Below are 26,585 nucleotides of genomic sequence, written 5' to 3' on the forward strand. Positions count from 1 at the left end.
ATAAAAGTTAATTTATATATACAGACAGACAGACAGACAGATAGATAGAGATAAAATAAAAATAAAATATCTAACATTAAAATAAAATATATAAAATTATGTTTAAAATAAACGGTATAAAATATATAAACATAAATAAAACATAAAAAATTTTAACTTTTTCAGCTAGATGACAAGTCAACATTTCTCAATTTCATTTAGTTCAACTTGATGTATTAAAACAACAAACTAAAATAAAAAAATAATAAAAACTATATACACTATATATACATTTTTAGAAAAAAAAATAATAATAAAAATGAGAAGAACACAAAAGAAATGACCAAAAAGCCAAATACCTAAATATCTAATTTAATAATTGAAATACCTGTGTCCTTGTTGAGGGTAAAGAAATTGGATCCTCCATCAAGGACAGTGTGATATGTCAGTTTACCATTTGCACCAGCATCTGGGTCGTGGGCCGTTACCCTGACAACGGAGGTCCCGGGCATGCTCTGTGTGCTCAAGCTGACGGCGTAGTTCACAGGGTAGAATGTAGGTCTGTTGTCATTAATGTCCACCAGTGACACCTTCACATAGGCGGAGGATGTAAGGCCTCCCTACGGGAAAATATCATATCATTTTACTGATGATAACAACAGCGGGATTGTAGATACTGTCACACTACTGTCTAATCAATCTGGATGATTTATTGTGTGTAATAATGCAGAAGAAAATTTCACAGTGGGATATAATTGCCTTTCCAGGTTATGAGGGGCCAGTGAGCTGTAGTATATAGTGTAGTGGGCCTGTTCGCTCATCACAGCCAGCATTTTATGGCTGCATTAATAGATGAAATGAGAAACAAAGCGGGCCGCTGCTAGCAGCTTATAAAGGGAAATAGCATGAGTGTGTGTATGTACAGAAATGTGCCCCTGGGACACTGCGCTTTATTGCCTTTTCGTTTAGAGAGCTGATGATTGTTGTAACTGGCAACTGAGAGAAGACAGAATTGAGCAGGGCATGTGACTGGGCATCTAGGTGCTACACGATAGAACTTATGGTGTTTTTTTTAAATCAACCGTTATGCTTCTGAAGTGAGTTTTAAGGTTTTCATATATAAATATATACTGTAGCTTTAATTTATTTTTATTTAAGTTTTAGTTTTAGTCATTTTAGTACTTCACCTTTACCTTATTTATTTCAATTTCAAGTAGTTGCCAAGGGAAAACTTCTAAATTTTCATTTAAGTTTAAGCTTTTTATTAGGGCTGCACGATAAATCGCACGTGATATTTAACGCGCATCTTGTCAGAAAGCCGGTTCTTTAATCAGCGGTAAATCTCCATCACCTGCGGGCTTTCACATTGAGCATGTACAGAAATGTGCCCCTGGGACACTGCGCTTTATTGCCTTTTCGTTTAGAGAGCTGATGATTGTTGTAACTGGCAACTGAGAGAAGACAGAATTGAGCAGGGCATGTGACTGGGCATCTAGGTGCTACACGATAGAACTTATGGTGTTTTTTTTAAATCAACCGTTATGCTTCTGAAGTGAGTTTTAAGGTTTTCAACTCTCAAAGCTGCAGTGCATAATTTTTCAAATTAAACAGGTTTCTCAAACACCTTACATACAATGTGGCCCTTTAAGCAATATTGTGTGTTGAGTTTAAGACCAACGAACAGCGCTTATGGCATAATGTTGATTACCAAAATAATAATAATAATAATAATAATCTTGGTTACAGTGAGACCAGTGTTATTTTAGTAATATTTAGATACCATTATAGTATTTATTAATATTTTGAATTCGGTTTTACTTTTATGTCTTTATTTTTAATTTTAATTGTAGTAATTTTGTTGTGTGCTTTTGTTATTTTTCTATTTTTGGTTTATTTTTATTTTAGTTTCAGTTCAGTTTTAGTTAGGGTTAGTAATTTTAGTGCTACAACTAAAACTTATTTCAGTTAGTTGCCAAGGTAAAATGTACAATTTTAATATAATTTAATATTAAATTTTATTGGTTTTAGTTAACAAATAATCCTGATCAAGGCCCAAAGTAAACACCTGTGAGCGCTATACTGTTTATAAAACTGTTTCAAGTATTTATCTCAGTCTCTTTTATTTGTCGTTCTTTCAGGCTGGTGGTTTGATGCTTGCGGTCTGTCTAACCTCAATGGAATCTTCTACACCTCTTATTTCTGCTTTATTTAAAAATTCTACAGCTACTATTAAAAACAGAAGTGAATGGGGCCAGTTTTAAAATACTCATGGTTTCATAAGTGTATCTAAAAGATGTAAACAATGTGCAAATAATACGAGTGTTGACATGATTTTAATTTGAAAAAAGTGTAGTTATTCCCATATTTACAATTTCGTTGCCATGACAACATAACACCAAAAACCTTCAAATGAATTATTTCTCATAATGATCTATCTATCTATCTATCTATCTATCTATCTATCTATCTATCTATCTATCTATCTAAATTCTAAATGATGAGAACAATTTCACAGCTCAAAAACCCTAATTTTAACAGATGAATTAATGTTTTCATAAAATTATAAGCTTCACATTTCTGGTCTCCAAGAATTGGCCCCATTCACTTCCACAGTAAGCACCTCACCATAAAGTTGAATACAATTTTTTTGTGGCAGTCTACATTATGCCACAAATGTTGATTGAGCTTAACTTGTTCTGAACCCAGAATATTCCTATTAGAGGCAGGTACAAACTCATTCCCTCACCCCATCCGTTGCAGTCACAGTGAAGTCAAAACTGTCTGATCCTTCATCTCGATCCAGAGCCAAACTGGTGCAGATCTGTCCAGTCTCCTTATTGATGGTGAACTGGCTGGGTGGAGCACTAGCGGGCCCGGATCCAATAGAATATGTAATGGCCCCAAATGACCCACCATCTGCATCGCCTGCTTTTACCTGTGGAGCACAAACACAGAGAACGTTGTCAGAATTATGGTTGCCTGACGTCCTAAACCAGAGAATACAACAAGATCAGATTCAGAGGTCTTAATATGTTTTCATTAAAATAATTAATCAATAATGCTGAGACTTCAGTATGGTCCCATTAAATAACCAAGACACTCCAGACATAAATCCCCATTCCTTTGTATTTTCTTTCTCTATGTCCTCTAGCTGATTGTACCATGGATTTACTGCCAGCCGGTCTGATCTTGGCCGCACCTGTCTCATCAATCTCTCACAGTGGAGTGGGAAAACAAGAGAAGGCAGAGAGAGAGCAGCAGGGATGAAAAGTGTCTCCAATCTACGACTCACAATCCCTGCCCTTGAATGCCTGGGTGAATGTCTATGGAAAGAGGGCCACTCTTGCTGAGAGATGGAGTAATGAGGAGGAGGTAACTGAGCATTAGCTTCTCGTGGTGAAGGACGCCACAACTGATACAAGCGGAAAAATCTGGCCTTGTTTTCGGGAAGAGCTATGGCCAATTTATGGTGACATTAAAGTGAGGACAGAAGCGTAGATTCATCAAATACATACCATATGTAGCCATACAATATTGAATACAGTGTTTTCATGAGGGACAAATGTTACTGAGAGAATTCGGGATATTCTCAGGAGATTTCAGGGACTGTTGCTGTAGTTGCTGAAGGCTAGGAAAGGGGAAAATGTCTTGGATCTCTTTCCTCTATGTTTCCACAAATCATAAAAGCCTTTGTTTGTCTGGGCATCCTGCCCTCTCTGTGCGCTGGTTTCTGTACAGCACCTCAATGATATGTTGGTGGCATGACCAACTTACAGGGTGGAAAGCAGTCGGAAAATGTGTAAGAGATGGTCTGGATTGGGACAAACACTATTTTTTTGGATGCAAAGGAAGGAATCAAAAGTAACTTGATGAAATACACTACCATCCAAAAGTTTGTTGTAATTAATTTATATTTTTATTCTGCAAGTGTGCATTAAATTGATCAAAAATTTAAGTAATGACTTATTAAAGTAATAAATAAATGTTCTTCTAAAATGTTTTATTCATCAAAAAAATCAGAAAAAGGGAACACTTTGTCCACAAAGAAATATTAAGCAGCGAAACACATTTCAACTTTGATAAAAATAAGAAATGTTTCTTGAGCAGCAAATCAGCATATTAGAATGATTTCTGAAGGATCATGTGACACAGAAGACTGGAGTAATGATGCTGAAAATTCAGCTTTACCATAACAGAAATACATTACATCTTAAAATATCTAAAAATAGAAAATAGTTATTTTAAATTATAATAATATTTCATAGTATTACACTTTTTTATCCAGACTTTTGATCAAATAAATGCATCTTGGTGAGCATAAGGCACTTAAAAAAAAAGTTTACTTACAGATATTTAATGTACAGTTAAAATATATATAAAACAAGGTAATATATATATATATATGTATATATATATATATATATACACAGTGGGTACGGAAAGTATTCTATATATATATATATATATATAAAACATGAACATAACCCTATGAACACAATTTTTTATATGCATGTCAGAGCTGGATTTCAGGGAAGATCATGGCTTAAAACAAGGAACAATATTTTCCTGAAAACTCCATTAGTTGCAAAGACAAACTTAGGAAAACTCATGTCATTTTTGGATAAGATCAGGTCAAATTCATACTAACTGAACACACCAGGAGAAATCTCTCTCAATTTGCGAACATTTTCTCCAACAGTTCATATATAATCATTAAGAAGATATTACGTAAAGGATAATATACACTCAGCTGGTCATTATCACAATATAAACCCAGACAGGGGGATCAGGAGCCTCGTATCACCCTGAAGGGGTTTATTTTGTGATAATAACCGTCTGACTATGCGTTATCCTCGTTATTACACAGCTACTTATCAAATAAGTCAATAAATGGAATGAAACATCGATTTGAGTTGACATTATTTCATTAGATACAAGACTGATACCAGACTGCAGAATGATACAAGAGGCATAAAATGCAGTTGCCTGGTGAAACAGACAATTATAGTTTAATGGTCATTATACAGAAAATATTTGACTGCTGAATGCAGCAAGTGACCAGTCAGAATCAAGCATTCCAGAGAACCATGAAATGAAGAATTATGGTTTATGAAAATTGCTATTTTGAAGCTAGTAAATCAGTTGAACTCATAATACAGTTAAAAGAAACCACAAATACATTTTTACACACACCACCACAGATAATCTTCTTATTGTCACGCCCATATAACTGCAGCTGTACAGCTGATTCACATTACAGTCCTGACATGGTAAAAGCAGAGGGTAGAAGCTGCGCAGGACTCAAGAATCTCAGGCCCTTATTCAACAGGGCTCCTGCTACCGGAAAGGTTGAGGTTATGACCCCTCAACTCTGCTTTAAGCGGTGACCTCTGTCTCCACCATGACGCACTCTGTAAACAAAATTTCTTTGGTGGTCCACAAACCTTCCCATTCATCAACTCCATAAAGACATGTAGACCCTAGTGCCTGTAACACAACAAATGGCTCCTTGCAAAACATCAAGGGGAAATGACCTTTGACTCTGCCGGGCCTGCAAAAGTTTAATACGGTCAGCTCTGGAAGAAGTTTCATAATGTTGCTTGGTGCCATTTATGAGGATTGTGAAAAAGTTTTTTTTTTTTTTTTTTTTTCGTGAGATCTAGAGGATGTGACATCTGGCCAAAATGGCAAGGTCAGGGAACTCTTCTTTATGGATCCTGATGTTTTTTGTTTTTTCCCTATATCCATTCCAATAATAATATTTTGTGAAAACAGGAAGTATAAAAGCGGCAAGATTATATTTTTTATATAAATACAGAGTATTTTTTTTTTGTTGTACTCTTTTTAATTTGTTTAAATAAATAGATGTTAATTACAAAAATAACAAAACATAATTTATTCAATGCACAAAGTATTTGTACATGAGAAGATACAGTTGTGTTGTACTACCTTTAAAATAGATTTACATTAATACATTTAAAAAAACACATATTTTACTATAATGCTAAATATGTGTTTTTTTAAATGTATTAATGCAAATCTATTTTAAAGGTAGTACAACACAACTGTATCTTCTCATGTACAAATACTTTGTGCATTGAATAAATTATGTTTTGTTATTTTTGTAATTAACATCTATTTATTTAAACAAATTAAAAAGAGTACAACAAAAAAAAAATACTCTGTATTTATATAAAAAATATAATCTAGGAAAACATCTGGAGGCATAATAAGAATGGGATTTTTTATTTTTTTTTTGCATTACAGTTGCATTTCAGCATAATATTGGAATAGAAAAGCAAGACACTTAAAATCTAAAATAGGAAAACTCCATCTTGAGGCGCAGTTATTACAAATCAAAATCAAAACACCTGCTCAGAGAATGCCGTTCACATTTCACAATGCATTCCCACGTGCACTTTATGTACCGTTCTGGAACAGCATAGCAGCCTACTGTGGTGTTCTGGTATGACGGAATAGCTCAAGTGTGCAGCGACAGACCAACAGGTGAATTTCTGTTATGGCTGATGTGTCCTGAGGAGCCCGACGGTGATGGAGCCAGATCTCAGCCCAAATGAGAGCACCGCTCTGCTCTGCAGTGGTCAACTCTTTTCCATCTGTTTTTACCATTATCGCTGTTATTTCCTGTTGGGATTACGTGTGGTGAAATACTATCTTTCTGACAAATCAAAGCCCCATGTTTGCCTGTGTTCTTGGGATATTTGGGTAAATTGGGTGGGATTAAGCACCTGCGATAATGATTCGTCCCGTGACACTGTGGTAGCCAGGCCTCGCTCTCAGGACGCTGATAGAAATGACGAGTCTAGCCCACCTGGTGTGCATGACCTCTACACTACCCCATTTTTCAGAGCAGATTAAAGCCAATAATTTATACTCTATTAAAGAATAAAAAAAAAGGAATCCAATAAGATTTAAACATAAAGAGAGATTGTGCTAAAGCTGTGGATGATTTGATCAGGTGTGTGGGGTAATGGGGCATGAAGGCCCAAGGGTTGAAAAGAATGTGTGTGTTTGTGATGTTGGGAGGGTGGTCACAAATCTCAAACTGATACGAGACTAGTTTAAAGAAACCTTCTTTGTTAAACAGGGTGCAGGCAAAAAGCATTAAGGGGCCCGGTGAGGAGCCGGGCCCTCTGAGTGCTGATGGGTAGAGGTCTTATCTACAGGGAACGAGTTGATATTGACAGGGGAATGAAAGCACATCCATTCTTCACACTCTCTGACACTGCACAAAATCTGTATGCAATTTAGTAGGAAAAATACAAGCACATGTTTGCTCTCCTATATAGATATTTATTTTCTTGCAAATAAAACTAGTAAATTAATAAATAAGTAAATAATAAATAAATAAATGTATAAAAAATTACATTATTAGAAGTAGTCAATTATGTTTAATTTACATGATTTATTATTTAATGCAATCATTTATAAACAATTAATATTTATTAAATTAATCATTTTTATCAACAATTAACAACTACAAACAATAAAATAAATTATATCACCTGCTTATATAAGCAGGAAATTTATATAATTAAGAACATATCATTAAAAAATTATATATATATATACACACACACACACACACACACACATTATACACACACAACACAGTTAACAACAAATAAATAAATAATAAATAATATAAACAAATAAATATAAATGAATAATTCAATAATAAATAATAATATACATTTATTTTGCTAATATACAAAGCATTTTTTTATTTATTAATCTAATTATTAGACGAACATCCATAAATAAAGTTTGTACAATTCACAAGGAATAAAAAGAAGGTCAGCGAGTCTGCAGACTGAAAGTGGGGCGTCTAAATTTTCTGCACACTCATCAATGCCTATTAAGAGTAAAGCCGTACAGTATTTCTGCACACGTGCAATAATCTTCCATTCTGGCAACAATCAATCTGACAGTCCCGACGAGAGGCAGAATTCCCATCTGCATCACACCATCCTTATTCATCAATAAATTAAACGGCAGACTCTGAGGGTTTCTCAACGTCACATGCAACAAATCACTAACTCGCTATGCTTTTCACAGCTGATCAATACTGTCGAGACACACTCAGCCCACAACAAGCAACTAGAACGCTCAACCACCACTTAGTCTTTCTGATATTACTGAACTCTACAGTTAAATTAGAGACTTGTGTGAAAGCATTGCAATAATTCTGTCTGGATGAAGCCGTGCTCTGCCATAGAGACTCATCCATTCCCTATTCAAAACTACTCTTGGGACAAATGCTCCCGGAAAATAGGACTTAACACCATATGCTGTAATTCATCGCTTTCTTGGGTTGCAGATGTCTCAACTCTGATTAAAGGAGCAAATCTGGAATTGAAGGGTTGCATGTACTATATGATCATGTGGTAGATGTTTTCCGTTAAAACCTCTTAAAAACTGGTGCAATAAATCATGAGTTGTGAAACAGCAGTTTCACATTAGTTAATATCAGTTACATTTATCTTAACCTACATAACTGAATTTATCTCAGCAACCAAAGTGCAATATCTTCTTTCGCCTGGTGCCACCCCACTGCACTCCATATTATAAAAGTAAAGTCCTCGAGAGGAAAAATTACATCCCAGACAAGGAAAAAATGCAACTATAAAACACATACATCAGAATTTGTGTGCTATTTAGATTTCCTTTTAAACTCTTTCAACATCTTCACATGCATTAAACAAGCTCTATAAATATATGTAAATATATAAAATACCATTGGTGTGTGATTGCATTACACTGTAAATGTCTTTTGGGGTCAAACAGTTTGAACTAAATTCTAGTAGCTATTTCAGGTATTTCAAGTTGACAAATGTCTATGTATGTGTAATTGTATACAGCAAACGACAACAAAATTGCCTGAGGTCTTTGGTCACTGCATTTTTACAAGACCAATAAATGGTTTGTTATTCTATTCCTTACAGTCCCTAACATGTAGTCTAAATTATGAACCTTTGAGTTTATCTCTTGCTAGCATCCAATGTCAAGAGGTTGATACTGTAATTTATCTGCGTTTTCACTGAAGGCAAGACATCAGTTTCAAATGCACAAATGAACCCACTGACCCAAACACAGGCACATACAAACAATTTCAGATAAGACAACAGATCTATTACAGGTCACTGCTTGTCCAACAGGAAAATACGTGTTATTTTTTCATGTCTCAGCAAACTTATAGAGTTTCTCGCTAATGCACACAACCCTTGATATCTGTAATTCAAGATCACCTGGTTAATCTCCGATTTCTCATTTTGTTCCCAAGGGAATCTGCTGCTTAATATTGCAGGGGTTAGAATAAGTAAAAGAAACTGAGAGAATCCATTACTACAAGGTCTCAGGCCTATATCAAGATAAGCAGCAATGCTTTGGTCGTGATTAATTGAGAGCTAAGCTCTGGATGTCCTTTCCTTCACCGTGACCTTTCTTGCCGATCCTTTTCAAAGAGGTTGTGGGATGCTGTGAGTGGCAGTACATTTGATTCAAGATGAAATCATGCCTATTTCCAAGTGCTCTCATGTATATGTTGCAGTTTAAATCTAATCCCTGTATATCCAGACCTATGCTTTTGTGTGGCACAGCAAGCAACTCAGTTATTTAAAGGGATAAAAATCATCATTTACTTGTGATTTTGTTTCAAACTTGTATGATTTTATCTAAAGAAAATATTTTGAAGAATGTTTCGACTGTTTATGTCCATAAAGTGACAGTCAATGGGGTCCAAAATAACATTGGACCGCACTTTCAGTGAAGGGACAAAAACACTTGAAACATTCTTAAAAATATTGTTTCGAGAGAAAATCATACTAAAACAGAGCAAAAGGAAGAAGGCCATATGTACAGCAAGATTCTATGTACCTATATCTCAAGAAGTTATTTTAAAATGGACTACTTTGCAGAATTTACACCATTTTTTTAAAGTCATTATTGATATTTAGATCAATATTTAAACATATTTACAAAAATGAAGGATTCAACATAGATCTAACAAGATTTTTTTCCCCCTTTAGGAGAAGAGCCTGAACTCTGTTGATATAGATTGGTTTGGGAATTTTAATATTTGAAAGGGGTCATATGATGCTTTTTTAAAGATCATTATTTTGTGTATTTGGTGTAACAGAATATGTTGATATGCTTTAATGTTCAAAAAACACATTATTTTTCAAATACTGTACATTATTGTAGGTCCTCTATGCCCCGCCTCTCTCAAACGCTTCGTTTTCTACAAAGTCGTACTAGGAAACACAAAATTGAACGAAACATGAGTTATAGTTTATTGGCAGTTTTTTTTAATTCAGTAAAATCTAGAATTCTCATTGATTTTCGTTATTTTAAAGCTATGGATGATCTTTTTTCTTTTGACTTGATCTGGTGTAATGGTGGAGCTTTGTGTGAGGTTTTTGCTCCAATTTTTGCTTAATTGTCTGTAAACTGACTTGATTGTCTGGATAATGTGTTAATATTGTTGTAATAAAGTTTTTTTCTAAATCTAAATCTCTCTATCTCTCTCTCTCTCTCTCTCTCTCTCTCTCCTAGGTTCACGAAACGGTCGTCCATAAAATGCATTGCTGTTCTGTTGTAAGTGATCTTAAAGATTCCTAAATGCATCTACTTTCGGAAGGCCAAATAAAGTGCTTTTGCTTTCGCACTGAAACACACAGCGTCTCCCTGACATGGCTGCTTCAACACTAACTGCGGTTACTGAAACCACGCCTTCTTTCTTTGCGTGAACATTTGGGCGGCATTATGCAAATATTTCCACATAGTGAGGTAGATATGTGGGGGCTTGTTAGAACGAGCCGTTTTAGGGGGGCGTGGCAGAGTCTTAACTTTGATAAAGAATATCTCTTTGGATTTGAGACTTTAGACTTTGCAACTTCAGGGATCTTATCTATGCACAATCAGCTTGTAACACTCCAAAGAGAAAGGAAAACTTGAAATTGCATCATATGACCCCTTTAAAATAACCCGTTCCCTTGGAAACATGAATAATGGATGGCGGATCATCAAAGTTCAATACAGCTCATAAATCAAAACCCTAACTCATCCTATTCAATATATAATTTACCACTACAGAGATGATGTTTCAACTAATTTGTCCATTGACATTCATTTTATGGACAATGGAATTTCCATTTTTATCATCAAAGATCAATACAACTCATAAATCAAATTAACTTTCCTATTCAATATATCATGAACCACCACACCCCAGAATAACCACCAAAAGTCTTAATTAATTTCAAGCCTTTACTGACATACAGTATGGTGTTATGAAGGCCAGACAGAACCAGTGCCTCCCACACTATGGCAAATGGCAGTTCAAAGAGGAAGCTGGTCTGGCACTCATATGCCAGTGCTAAAATATGAGGTCTATTGTAAGAAGTGATGAAAGCGAGGTGGTTATATTGGAGCAAACCTGTAGCTGTTCTTTGATCCAGGCAATCAGCAGACTGTACTGTTCATAAATGCTTGACTGTTAATTAGCTGGCTGCAGAGCACATGAACTATTCATTGATTTGTACAAGTGGACCTTTGAGCGATACTTTCTTATAATGTTATGCACAGGATGTGATAGGTTGTTTTAATTGGACAGGTTGGGGATAATCATTCTAAAATATGGAACAACTAAGTTTTCATTTATACCAAGTGTTTGCTTACCATGAGAAACACATCACCAATATGCCATTAGAACCTACTGCAAGTATTATACTATATGCTATAAAATACAACAGGACCTATTTTATAATATAGCCGATTACAGTATATAGACATAACATCCCATAATATTCAAAGTCATGTTTTGAGAGCAAAAAGCAATAATAAAGCAAATCATCATGATTTTACCCCTTATATTTTATCTTTGGTGGTTTAATTTGAGGAATATTCCACAAAAATATTCCATAAAAAAATAGGAAAATGTTTGAAGTTTCACTTACTGTACATTGGGCTGGATTAAAATTCTAACAAATCCATAAAAATTGTAAAAAAATTTAAAAAAAAAAAATAATGTGCAGAAGCACAAGCCCAGACAAAAACTAAATAAGAAAGAGAAATGCTTCCAGACTCTTTTATCAATGAAAATTCATTACTTTCAGAACACACTATTCTGTCATTAAACTTTCATAAAGTCAACTGTAATTAAGCTGGACAGTGATGGAACGAGACAGTCCAGAACATTCTCTAAACTGGCAACAGATGAGAGCAGACAGATTCCAACCACTTCTCTTCCTCAATGGAGGAACATTTCAACAACTGCAAACCGCACTGGCTAACTTCACTCAGCGCTGTTTGTGTAACATGCTGCACCTTTAAGAACATTTATGGGCAAAAGTATCTCACTCCGAGGTTCTGAGCTATGCATCACTACAGAGAATATAAAAGGCTGTATTTTAGTGGTTTTACAATAAAGGAAGGGTACAGTGTGGATGTTTTTCCTCACAACAGCTATTGCAAGATGCCACAAGAGTCTTATTTTCCTTTTACAAGTTTGTGGGATCTGGCCTTAGTCCTCGTTCCAGACTTGTGTATGCTTTTGAAGTGTATGCAATGCTTGTTGGTTGCTTCCAATTTGTATTTCATGGCAGAAGTATGTACACAGAAGAGAAAAGCACAAACATGTTATACATAATTCATTCTTTTGGCAACTGAGGTTTGGAAACATTCACATGCTCCATTTAGGGGGCAATGTGCTCAGTGGACATCAGAGGGTATTTTGGAAGACATCATTTCTGCCCATTTCCAAATTTCTGGCAAAGTCAGAATGCATTTGAAGAAATTGTTTGATTTTTCTCTTATATGGTCACTCTTCTTCTGTATGAATTGTTAACATGTATCCTAAAATGCAGCCGAAACACATCCACCTACTCTTCCAGGCATTATAAAGTGGATTCATGTGATTGTTCTGATGGAGCCTGGGGACCAATCCCGTTAAATGCAGGCTGATTAGCATCCCCGCTAGGCCTCTAATGAATGTGAGAGAGCCTTGAGAGCTTAGGTTCTCCCAGATCTGGCCAGAGTTCCTCATCAGGTCTGGCCAAGGACAGCAACTCGTCTACACATGCACACTGATTATAACCATTTTGGAAAAATTCCAGAATGTTATTACCATTTATGAGAGATGAGCATGTCAAGGAAAATATTCATATATTGTATAAGGATACATAAGGAAAACTATTTTATAACAGGGTCAGTGACAAATAAGAATGTCCAAGAAAAACAAAAGACTCACACTACCGTTCAAATGTATGGGGCCAGTAATATTTTCTTTTCTTTCTTTCTTTCTTTCTTTCTTTCTTTCTTTCTTCCTTTTTTTTTCATTCAGCATGGACATATTAAATTGATCAACAGTGACTGTGGAAAAAAATTAATTTATAATGTTACAAAAGATTTCTATTTCAAATAAATGCTGTTATTTTAAGCTTTCTATTCAAAGAAAATATAATTTTACAAAAAATATTTAGCTGTTTACTGTTTTAGGAAGAAATGTTTCTTAAGCACTGAATCAGCACATTATAATGATTATATTTCTTTCTTTCTTTCTTTCTTTCTTTCTTTCTTCCTTTTTTTTTCATTCAGCATGGACATATTAAATTGATCAACAGTGACTGTGGAAAAAAATTAATTTATAATGTTACAAAAGATTTCTATTTCAAATAAATGCTGTTATTTTAAGCTTTCTATTCAAAGAAAATATAATTTTACAAAAAATATTTAGCTGTTTACTGTTTTAGGAAGAAATGTTTCTTAAGCACTGAATCAGCACATTATAATGATTATAATGATATAAGGATCATGTGACACTGAAGACTGGAGTAATGAATTAAATTTCAAATGTATTAAAATAGAAAATAGTTATTTTAAATTGTAATTATATTTCAAAATATTACTGTTTTTACTCTGTTTTTAATCAAATAAATGCAGTTTAGGTAAGCATAACAGACTTCAAACGTGATGGTAGTGTATGCTGGTTACATATGACTTTGAAAATATATAAAAAGTAAAAACATTTTTTACTGATTATTTCTTTCCTAATAAATAATACAAATTATGCCATATTACTTAATTAAAATCTAAAATAAAATAAATTTTCTTTTAATGACATCAAGACATATGCTTAAAAAAATATCAAAATGAATTTTAATACAGAAATTAAAAACCTGTTCTTTGTGTATTCAAGTCATTGTATGAATATATTAAAAGATCCAGATAAAACCCATCATGTCAGTGAACGAAAAACCAAATTGTCAATGGTAGCTTTATTAAACTAAGCTGACAAGCAAGGTACATACCTATAGTAGGTAAACACTAGTTTAGCATAATTTACCCAAACAAGACATGTTCATGCAACAACATTCTTATCAACCAATCAGTGGCCTGTGATTTTAGGGTTATAGCACTGACTGTTTGATATAAAAGTCTTAATGACACTGTAAACAATGCTCTACTGTAGGAACATGTTCTACCAGGGTAGAACCAGAGTAGTTCTACCATTGCTTATACTTGAAGCACACAGTAGTTTATGTCGTTTCCTGCCCACAATTTGAGTACAAACCCATTGATTTATTGATATTACCTCAGTGATGCTGACAAAGTACAGGCCAGAAACTGGAAAAGCTGCCTCCTCCTTCCATGCATCCCCCAGCCCCTGACCTCGAATGGCACGAGCCTCACATCTCAACACTCTGGCGGTAAATGATCCCAGGCCAAAGGACGAGGGAACAAGGATGGGTGGGGGATGGAAGAAACATGGCTTCATGGCAACTTCCCCTCTCGCCGTCGCCTCTCATATAGTGTGGTCTTGATTACGCAGCCGCCCGAAAACCCAAACAACATTAGTGCAGCATAAACTGACCCTAATATATTATCTACAATGCTTTTCAATGCAGTCGCCACAGTGACAGCAGCAGCTCAGTCATACGCCTCACGACATCTATTTTGGATGAGGGAGGACGGGTTGAGTAAGAGAGGAATGGTAGGGGCGGAGCTAAAGCTTAACAGCCTCTCCGGTCTGGGGGAGTTCAGTGGATAAGCATGATCTGTCAAAGCCCCATAAACATGGGCAGACGAACGGTGTTCTCCCCCTAGACATGAACGTGTGCTCCATACGGTATCACTTTGACTTGAATGCAAAGCGCACCAGAAGTCTTTTAGCTTATTGAGTTATTAAGGTATGCAGGCCTCAGTTAAATCATTCAGAACCCCAAGAAAAGAAATGAAAAGGTTTATGTGGATGTCAATTACAGTATCTGTAAGACTTATTTTTGGACTGTAGAGAGCAAATGCATTACCTTCTGTACCATGACATGATTCTTCTTAAAGGGACAGTTCACCCAAAAATGACAATTCTGTCATATTTTAATCACCCTCGTGTCGTTTCAAATCTGTTTGACTTTCTTTTCTTCAGTAGAACACAAAAGATGATATTTTGAACTGTTTTTGTCCATACAATGAAAGTCAATGAACAAATAAGACTGGACCCCGCTGACTTTTATTGCATGGACAAAAAAAGCAGAGACATTTTTCTAAATATATTTTTGTGTTCTACAGAAAAAAATACAGAAAAAAAATAAAGTCATACAGGTTTGGAACAACATGAGGGTGAGTAAATGATTTTTAGATTAACTATCCATTAAAAAAGGGGTTATAAATAAAATCCAAAGCTTGGCAAAGTTGGTGACCTTGAGTTTCCAGACACCCAAACTATAACAGCAACATTTGTAATTGTTATAAACAATTTCTGCCACAGAGTAAATCGCCAGCATCATGATGGGAGACACACTCGTCTGTAAGTTTACAAATTACATACAAGTATCTAAGAAGCATAAAGCCACTTTGTGAGAGGAAGTACGCTGACAGTCACATTTGGCATTGATTATGGCAGCGTCCTCCTTTTCCTCTCACAGATTTCAACCATTGCTGACAAACAGTTGATCAGATATGGTTTAGATTCAGCATACATCCTCAAACATGAAAAACATGGGTTGAACGTTAACAAAGCTGAATTCTATTATCACATTATTCTGTCTTTGTAACTGTGCATGTGAATTGCCAAGATATTCAAATTAAAAAAGTTATTTTACATTCTAATAATATTTCATAATGTTGCTGTTTTTACTGTATTTTTCATCAAATAAATGCAGCCCTGGTGAGCATAAAAAACATCTTTCAAAAATATTTTAAAAAATCTTACCGACCCCAAACTTTTAATGGTAGTGTACATTTTAATTAAAGTTTATGAAGACAAACTTTCTTTATTTGAATAACGTGCAGATAAATCATTCACGTAAAGTATAAAATTTGATTTCACATTGATTTTGTTTTGTTTTTTAAAAGTGACTGTTAAAATTTTTCTGATTATTTTAAAATTCTGTTGCTAATTTCAATAGCTAATATATCCTGCAGTGTCTAACACTAACTTGACATGCTCCACCTGTAGAGGTACACACAGCCTCTGGTTATGCTTGGGTCATGACCCATGGGAGCTTTTAAGGGTCAAGGTCATAGGTTATGAAGATGTCGTCCAGTTCTTTGTCAGCCGCCACCTCGACCCCTGACCCCTGACTGCTAAGCTGCAAACGCAATCCTTTCACTACATCTAAAATGAGCTGTTCATTTGGACTGCGGCACATACCACATAGCCAGACAATGCGAGACCACCTGTTATCTTTAAATACAACTCATGCACAAACTCCTGTGGCCTCCACTCATCTCTTTTCATAGGAGCAAATAAATTCAATTAGGAAGGGAGATATCCTGAGGCATGATGTCACTTGCTTTAGTCAGAGGGTCAGGGGCTCAGCGTGACCTCATTAAACTGTGGAAAGCTGTTACACGTTGGCTTCCTCTCCATATACAAACACACACTTGCTTTGTAAGTTTGAAACATCAAACTAATTTCAGTGTCATGTGAGTTCAGTGGTTGTGTTGAACTCAGACAGGACACATACGAATCATGGAGGTCATGAGATTGCGCTTCATTCGAGCGTTGCAAATTAAAACTGTGTAAAAGTTAAAAAGCAGAGAGCAGAGTTCTGTCTGAACAAGAGGAAACATGTTGTTTGGTCAGTTCGTGAGTCAGTTATGTACAAAACAAGGATAGAAAGCATGCAGACAAATTATGAACATGCAAAAATTTCATTTATGCTATTATTGAGGATGTTTTTCTATAGCTTGCTAAAAGTAATGCCTAAAGGTTGAAGGGGAAATGGAGGGGAAATTTTGTGGGGAAAATGCTTATAATGCGCTTTCCAGATACAAAAAATAATTCAGTCAAATCTGTTTTGTTTGTTTTTTTCGCATCAGCTGAGTGAATGATTCAACAGAACAAAAACATGCTAGTGATGAAACCTGCAGAAAGGGCTAGTGAATGATTCAGATCTTTTTAGTGATCTCAAAGATTCAAATCACTTGGATGAAACAAAATGCTCCGTAGTAGGGCTGTGCAATTAATCGCATGCGATTGTCATGCGCATGAACTACAGTGCATGTCAGTGAACTACAGCTCTGTGTAGTAAATGCCGCTCCATCTGAAAGCAGGTGATGGAGATTTACTACTAATCACGGAACCGGCTTTACTGACGAGATGCGCATGACAATCGCATGCGATTAATTGCAAAGCCCTACTCCGTAGCATGAAACATAACCTAAGCACAAACTGGAACTATTTCTGAACAGTTAGTGCCATATGTTTCAAGAATGGATAACATACAGGATAGTACTTGAGAAAGTAAAAGAAAAATGCTAACAAGAACTATTCCCCACATGTGACTGAATCTAGGAAAAAAATACTTAAGGAGGAGTCAAATCTAATCTCCATAAGAAGAAAAAAAAACATCTGAGGCCTGAAATCAATTACCCGAACCCAGAGAGTACAGACCAAAGTATGGAGCGAGCGGGCCGATTCTACATCATTTTCCTATCTCATGTAGCTAACGACCCAGGTCTTATCACCACCCCAGTCCCATGAAAGATGGAAATCATTTAAAACCATATCCCTTGACCTTGTTCCCATAGTTTCACCACAGAAAAGAATAATGTCTAGCGACCAACTTTGAGATGCATACCCACTTCATTCCTGGCATTCCTCTCGGTTTTCTACAACATCAACACAACTTCAAGTTTCAAGAAGTCATGGGACCACCTACTGTAACCAATGAGGTCAGTTCAAGGGCTGGTCATTGAGTTGCAAGTGTGTGTAAGAGGTTTCCAAGCATTGTGGGTTGTTTCTCTGCTCCTTGACTGTGACAGAAATTACTTTAATACGTGTAAATATGAAGTTCGTCACAATTTCACAACCAGAGCCCTGCTTTTGCGAAATGCCCTTTGATGTGGGCTTACAACAGACGTACTGCACAGAACATCTTAATGTTAAAGAATAATTGAAAAGTGAAGTGAAGTGAAAGTGACATGACGTGTAGCCAAGTATGGCATCCCATACTCGGAATTTGTGCTCTGCAGTTATCCCATCCAAGTGCACACACAAAGTAGTGAACAGTAGGTTACAAGTCTGACTCTCTAACCATTAGGCCACGACTAATTCATAAATAATATAAAAATACAAGTTTTATATAAAATATAATTCAAACTATGTATAGTAATATAGTAGAACAAAAAGTATAGTAAAAAGTTGTATTTATATCAAAAATATTTTTAATTACAAATATTATTCATTTATATGTACCAATATAATAATACACAGAAATAAACAGAAATGTTTACTTACATAAATCTGTAGGGTTGTGCAATGTAAGTAAACATATTTTATCTCAATATTTTTCAGGCCTTTGATGATATTCAGAAAAATATAATAAATAATTATATAATTAATTTATATATTATATATTAATTTAAATATTAAAACAAAATACAGCCAAAAACATATAAATATTTAGGAAATAAATATTATAAATTTATAGGTACCAATTTACCAATACACAGAAATAAACAAAAATATTTAAATATTACTAAAACATGGCAATACATAGAAAATGCCACATAGGGACTTTGATGAACATTTTCAATTGATTATGCAAATTAACTTTGGAAGTGATTCACTGAAACGGACAGATTGAATTGATTCATGGAACTTACCAACTCTAACGTTGTTTGTGATATTAACAATTCTTATATTCACAACGTTTATTATTTTTAATATGATTAATGTTTGATATATATAGCCCAACCCTAATTTAAAGCTGATTTAATATTTACTGGTGTTCATGTTGGTTGTATAGTGAAGGAAGTTAAATAACACAGAGGGTGAACGAATCCATACTTTAACAAGGTTGAGAGAAAGGTCACTGGCACAAATGCTGTTCAAAATTCACTTATACAATGCAAATTTAGAGAGAGAGGAGGAAAGAAATCGAGAAAGAAGGAGGGAACGGGGGAAAATAGGAGAAAAAAGGTGATTAGAAGGCTGAAACGGGGGGGGAAGGGAGAGAGAAAACAACTCTCCTGAGAGTCCTGCTTAGTGTTAAGGCCTTGAAAAACATTTGAGCAGAACCTCACCAATCTGTCTAATGGAAGCCATATTGAATTAGGCCGATGTGAACACACACAGCAGATTGTAGAAGGTGACTCATGCACACTTTTATGAGCACAGAAATCACAATAAATGCTGGCCAATTGATAGCTGACAACTGTGTAAGCCGCCAAAATCCAAGGTTAAAGTGACATAATGCTCTCAGTCGAACAATAACTAGATTTTGTTTTTGTAAGGGCGCAGTATAGTTCGCTTAACCTGATTTACAATGCACTGACCGATCAAGACCTTTGTGAGTGTGGAAATAGAAGCGCTGTTTGTTTATTCTGGACTTATTCAAGGGAAACCAAGCTTATCGATCATCATATACAATAACACATCATTGCAACTAAGATTTCGAGGGTTAAAATCCCAGTAAGGGTCCCAACAGAGATGTGTGAACATGAATCAGGACCCTGGGGAACATTAACTGGAGGACATAGATTAAAGGAGGAAAGACTATTTGAGGAGCAAAGAGAAACGGAGAGAGACATCTCTTGAAACAACATCAAACAATAAGACATTCCTTTTTAAAGCTCAGTGTTAATGTATACGCTGATGGTGGAACAGGGCATTATTTATTTGAACTATCTTGTACCAGAAAGGAGTTACAGAGAGAGTTATGGAATCAGAGATGGTACAGAGAGAGAAATCTCGCCACAGTTTATTTATTCAGACCACATTCCAAGCAGGTTATGGTTACTTATAGGATAAAAAAAAATAGAACTCTTTAATATCTCAGTTGTTTCTCAGCAATAGCAAAGTAATTAAATGGAAAGCAAATGAAGAGTTTCACTTAAATCCCAAGAATTTTCTCCTGAGCAACAGGCCTCGGTAATCTCATAAATCTCCTCTAGAGGTTCAGAAGAGATCTTGTCAATGTCTCATACTGTTCTCACATTTGCAAAAACAGGAGTTTGTTGTCAAAAGTCAAAGAATTCAATATAACTCAAACATTTCTCATTAACATCTGCCAACATAGACCGCTAACACCTCACTTTTAAAGTCCAGATCTTTAAATGATTCAAATGACACCAAAAATGACGTACACTGAAAAACAGCTTTTACATTTTAAAACGGTTACAACAGCAGAAAATAATCTTTCTGGTCCTGCAATCATTTAACAAAGGTAAAATGTAAAAATTAAATGGATGATGGATGGACTTAGATAATAAAATGTTACAAAATATGATGTTATTTTATGTTATTTATTTATTTATTTTTAACTTGATATTTAGTTATATTTTAATTTGATACTTTAATTCATTTTAAATTTAAATGTAAAATTAATTTACATTTATTTTATATTTTAAATTAATTTAATTCTGATTTAATTAGATTTCATTTTGTATTATTTTAATTTTATAATTTTAAGTTTTTAAGTTTCATGACATGATTTTGTTTTGTTTTATTTCAACAACAGGCAGGCCAAATAGAAGTAATAAAGTGCCCTGATCATTTGACTATTTTATCAAGTTATATATTCTTACTGTATGTCACCTATTGATTCATTCATGCCTATTTTTAGAGAAACATCTGATACTGAAAACTGAATTAAATCCCCTGAGCTTTCAACGAACAACCTTTGAGCAGTTAAGTCACTCTCTCCCTCTACACTCAGTCGATTTTAAAGAGTAATTGAAGTCATTATCTCTCTGGCTATAAATTATAATTAGATCTGAGTATTTAGCCCCCCGACCCCCCACCCAAATGCACACATGCTCCCCAATCAATCCCCAACTCTTCACACATGCGTCTCTTATGTGCTCCAAAGGGGGATTTGGGGGAGAATTCAAACTTGTAAAGCACCTGTTACCCCAGGGGTGCCCTGTTGATGTTGTGAAAGGACTTCCGAGGAGCTTAGCAGGGGCACACAAACCGAAATAAAGCTGTCAGCAAATCCCTGCTGTTACAGCCTCGCTGTCTAAGACTAAGCACCAGCCTGGTCACAGCCTCTGGACACGGACGGATGGGATCAAAACAAACCACGATGGTTTACACCACACGCTCAGCAGATAATTAAGTCTCTCCCTTGTGGAAAACGGGTCATAAATTATCAGAGTGGTACAGCACTTCCTGCGCACCCATATCCATCCATAACAAAACTTACAAGAAGTTTGCGCATATAAATTGCTTGCAGGCACAGACACAAACCCTCCCACACACACACAAACATCCTCCAGACAGCGCACACCAGCTTGGTCCCACTTGCACTCTATTTTCTTCACTTTTGGCTACCTAACGCTCTGGGAATGGCCAAGAAAAACAAGCCGGCTGAGCGCAAGATAGCGCACGGGTCAAAGGTCATGAGGCTCCAGCTGGGACGTAGAGAGTCGGGCCAAGAGCGGAGCGGGAGAGAGATGAGTAACATGCGTGCACAAGCACACGTGTGTTTGTATGTGCGTGCGAGTGCGAGAAACATCCAAGGGCACGTTAAATCAAGACCTTGTCCTTGCAGAATCGCTCAACCTTAAAGCACACTGATCCAAGTTGGGCCTGCATTTCAGGAGTAATTAAAGCAAAATAAAAGGTGTAATTCTCAAAAATGACACATTTTGTTTTTGTTAAGGTGGTCTCTTTACGCAAATGGTTATTAGAAAACATTACCAGAGGAAGCTTTTATCTGACCAGTGTTTGACATCAGTCTAATTGGAATCGTTCCCTGAGGACCAAACCACAAAACGTTGCCTCCACTGCCAACTCTTATTACCAAACAAATGGGTTTACAACAAACGCTAAAACAACCACAAAGAAATTTCTGCACATTACAGATGTTTCCTTTTTCAATACATATGGTTAAGAAATTAATTTGTTTTCCCACATATGATTAATATGTTAATGTGGTCTGTAAAATTTTTTTTAAAGGATTAAAAAAAATAAAAACAAAAGAATAAAATATTTATTATTTTATAAATAATTATTTTCAGAAACACACACTTATATATGCATATATGTATACATACATAAACATATATTACATATGTGTAATATATACACATACATTTCTATAAAATAAGAAAAAGTCCCCCATAGTAAATATTGCATATACAAATATGGGAATATTCAATATATTAAAAAATATATAGCATAAATTAATCATGCATTAAAACAATTTTTATATTTTAATTTAATTATGCATTAAATTTAAATTAGTTGTTAAAAGTATTTTTTATCACTAAAATTAAATTTCTTAACTGCCCTTGAACTTCATTTGTTTTATGAACAATATAATTTCTTTTTTCTTTACATAATGGTGATTTTTATTGTCTTTTTATGTTCATGAAAGTTTTCATTAGATTCACTAGGGGTGTGCACAAATAGTCAAAAATTGGAATATTCGATATGTAATTATTATTCAAAAAATAAAAACACTATTCAAATTTTACTACGTGTTGCTTTGCTGGTGGTAAATGCAGGGAATCCATGATAAATCCTAAGCATGCAAACTAAAAGTCAGTTATCAGTTCTGATAAACTTCATTATCACGACTGCAGGTAAGAACAGAAAACACAAAGCGCTGTAAGAAACTCTGCTTAGAACACCGTTATCTTTGTGTCTCTGGAACGTCTGTGTCGACGCACGTTCTTATTGTTATCAGACGAGCATGTGGATATTAAGGTTTTTCTCAACATTAACATGTGAAACAATATAAACATGATAAACATAGGCCAACTCAAGCGTATGTAAAGTGTAAAAAATAACGTCTTTCTTGTTAAATGTCATTTAAATAAACAAATATTAGAATATTCATTTTTGTATGAGCCCAAATATTAAAATGCAATATTTTTGAAAAATGCTCATCCCTAAGATACACCAAAGAAGGAAAATGAAAGTTGGAGATGTTGGAGAAAGTTGATAATTAACTCAAAAGATCCCATCTCAGTACATCACACCCACAATTCTGAACCAATAAATCCCTCATAGATTTTAAACTGCCTCTTGCCATTTAACTGCCAAATTTGTGACAGGTATGAATAACTGGTGCTATAAGTCCTATTATTTTGATTATTAAGTATGTCTAGCTGTCCTGACAGCAACTGCCAGCGTTAGTGCTGCCCGTGTCCTTTCCAATGGAAATGAAACCCTCTTCATGCTCAAGTCTCTCTTCACACAAAACTACATCATCTCAGAATTAATCCTTTCCCAAAACTGTTGCTTTATGATTCCCATTATAACAAAACACATCTGTTACAACACTGCAAACAGAGCCAGCCGTCACATCAAACCATGTAGACATAACAGGGACCCCCTCTGCAGTCACCTTCCGGGACGGGACCCACACTGGGTGGCTGTTCGTTTCTCGCACCTGCTGAGTCCCCACAGCACCACCACGGGTTTAATCAAACCCATTACTATAGATCCATCACTGACACACAGAGGAGATGACGTGTGATCGAGGTAGGAGATGCGCAGGAATCAGCGCTCTCTCACACACATTCCCACACATGGGATGCAAACAAGGAGTTAAGGAGTATGTTTTGGAAAAATGAGAGAGAGTAGAGTAGATGTGTGTGCCAGTATAAGCCGAGAAGGATGAGAATATCTTTGAATCACTGTGCCTCTGGGCCTCTGAGCTGCCAACAAAATAAAAGACTTCTAGTCAGGGTGCAAAGCTCTCCTCATCACATGATATGTGCAGACAGGGCTAGCAGGAAGGTGATCAGCTGATCAAAGTCCTCTAAAGTGGATTTGGGTTTCAGGGTGGGCTCTGAACAGATCAGTTGGAACTTTAATTGCAATACTTCAGTATTTAGGAGGGCTGTCTCGAGGTGTTCACCACTGTGGGCAAATAAATGAAAGAATTACTCTTTTAAGGGTGTCTATACTGAAATAAATAAAAATAAGAGCATGGGAGGGCATCATTAATAATATAAAATAATGTATTATTATTATTATTATTATTATTATACATACATACATACATATACATATATATATATATATATATATATATATATAATATAATATAATATAATATAATATAATATAATATAATATAATATAATATAATATAAAACAACATAAAGGCTGTATTTTTTATATTTGTTTAGTGGCATCTTTTTTATGACTGAAGGCGAGAATCACTGATACCAATACTACTGATGTCTCTAGGAAATTTGTAATATTTAACCATTGACTATAGCCATTCAACATTACAGTAGCTATAATTGAGAACGATCAATTTGAACATTTATTAGACTTAATAAATTCAAGTTAAATTAAAACAATCTTCACATAAAACCCATTATAATAAATGCCATATTTATCTACCTGTGCCCTTAAGCAAAATACAGAAAATAAATAATCTAACACTAAATTCTAAATTAAATATAGATGAAACCTTAAAGCTCTTTTTTCTTTTGTTCTTTGATTAACAGACATCGCCTTTTTTGGTAATGACTGACAAAATAACTATGGCATTGCATGCTCATAGTTTAATTTGTGCTTTAATATGATATAGCTCTTTAATACAATACAGTGTGCGCCGCTGCATTTGTGCGTGCATTTAAAGAGCACGTGCTATGAGCACAGTATACCGGCTGACAGGACAGGAAAATTGTTTTTTACTGACATACGGCCTGATAACATCTCATCTGACCGCAGTTTACGGTTGTTCTACTGAAGCTCCTCGTCACCTGTACCTTTTATTTCACGTTAGTTTGACTAACGCCTGGCGAGTGTGCGTCTGAAAAGTCTCCCGTTTGAAGTAGTCATAAAACATGGCCTAAAACACAATTCTTGTCAAGAAAAAAAGAGACAGAAGCTGCAGTTGTGAGTGGGGTGGCCAACCCTAGCACCACCCCTGCGTTAATTGCGTTAAATATTTTTAACGACATTAAACTGAAAAAATTAATCACACGTGTTAATGCGCTAATTTTGACAGCACTAAATATAATATAATATAATTGTCATGAACTGCATGGGGGCACAAAGGACGTGGATCCGAATGCAGTAGTTTAATGAAGGGGTAATCCACAAACGTAATCCAAAGGCAGGCAAAGGTCATACACAAACAGGCAATCCAAAACAACAACAGAGAAAGGGGCTGAGGCAAACACCACATTTAACACAGTAACAACAATGGCCTGTGCTCTGCAGTCCAAAGTACACGCAAAATTTTTTTTTTTATTTATTACCAAATGTTCTTATACAGTGATATAATGTACATATTGCATTTGTTTCATATTTCTTAAATCTTGCTGCAAAACAAAATAAATTGTTGCAAAAAAGCATAACTTGTCTTTACACTCAGAATCTGCACTCACAGGCCAAAAAAAAAAAGGAGCGATATGAACTGGCTCTGGTATTATTATTCAAAAACTGCTTGTTATGACTCTTTGGCTTTGAGTTCCGTCTGCGAAAACAAAGCTACTGTGAATGGGAACAGCTCTGCATCTCCTTAATATTTTGCTTAAAATCACAAGACAAAGCAGCATGTTTCAAATGAACGCTTCCTTCCAAAAGTCTCTGCTCCATACGTTCTGTGAACCTCTTTTCCTGTCCCAGGAAAACTCCCGGAAGTGAAAGTTCTGTCTGCCCCTTCATTGACTCCCAGTCTGCCCGTATTTCCAGCCTAGGATGACCCTGTGGGAGTGTCGATGGGTGTTGGTCAGCATGTTCATACCTCACAGCTGTGAATTCCACTTGGATGATTTCATTCATAATCAAGCTAATGTATATAACAAGTTCTTTCTCTTCTGATTCAGGATGAAACTTTCTGGTTGTCCTCTCCAGATTGTTCCCAAACATAACCCTCTCTGATCTGTAATGCAGAAACCAATCTTACATCGCCTCTCTGAAATGTTCCTGACCTCTACAAGGACATTACTGCAAGACACTTCTTTACATTCTCTCTCTCTCTCTCTCTCTCTCTCCTGCCATCTCTTTTTTTCCTACAGAGTCCCCAGATAAGACACAGAGATCCTCTAATCAAGCTTAGCTGGCAGTCCATTGAGGGGTCATGTTCAGCTCAGCTCAGCACTGGGTGTGAGATAAAAGGCAGAGAAAAAGCTTGTGAGCAAGAGAACTCGTGACAAGACAC

The 26,585-nt window shown here is 35.5% G+C and overlaps 1 protein-coding gene across 1 annotated transcript in view; it reads right to left on the reverse strand.

Annotated features, from left to right (window-relative positions):
- Nucleotides 1-26,585, reverse strand: part of LOC107701146 (protocadherin-16-like) — a 105,332-nt gene that overhangs the window by 21,613 nt on the left and 57,134 nt on the right. The window contains exons 3-4 of the mRNA XM_016503102.1: nt 2,726-2,914; nt 368-599 (exon numbers count right to left, since the gene is read on the reverse strand). Coding sequence (XP_016358588.1) covers nt 368-599; nt 2,726-2,914 — 421 coding nt within the window. The remainder of the gene's footprint in view (nt 1-367; nt 600-2,725; nt 2,915-26,585) is intronic.

The sequence above is a fragment of the Sinocyclocheilus anshuiensis genome, unplaced genomic scaffold, assembly GCF_001515605.1.
Source record: "Sinocyclocheilus anshuiensis isolate Anshui unplaced genomic scaffold, SAMN03320099.WGS_v1.1 scaffold907, whole genome shotgun sequence".
In the NCBI taxonomy this organism is placed as follows: Eukaryota; Metazoa; Chordata; class Actinopteri; order Cypriniformes; family Cyprinidae; genus Sinocyclocheilus; species Sinocyclocheilus anshuiensis.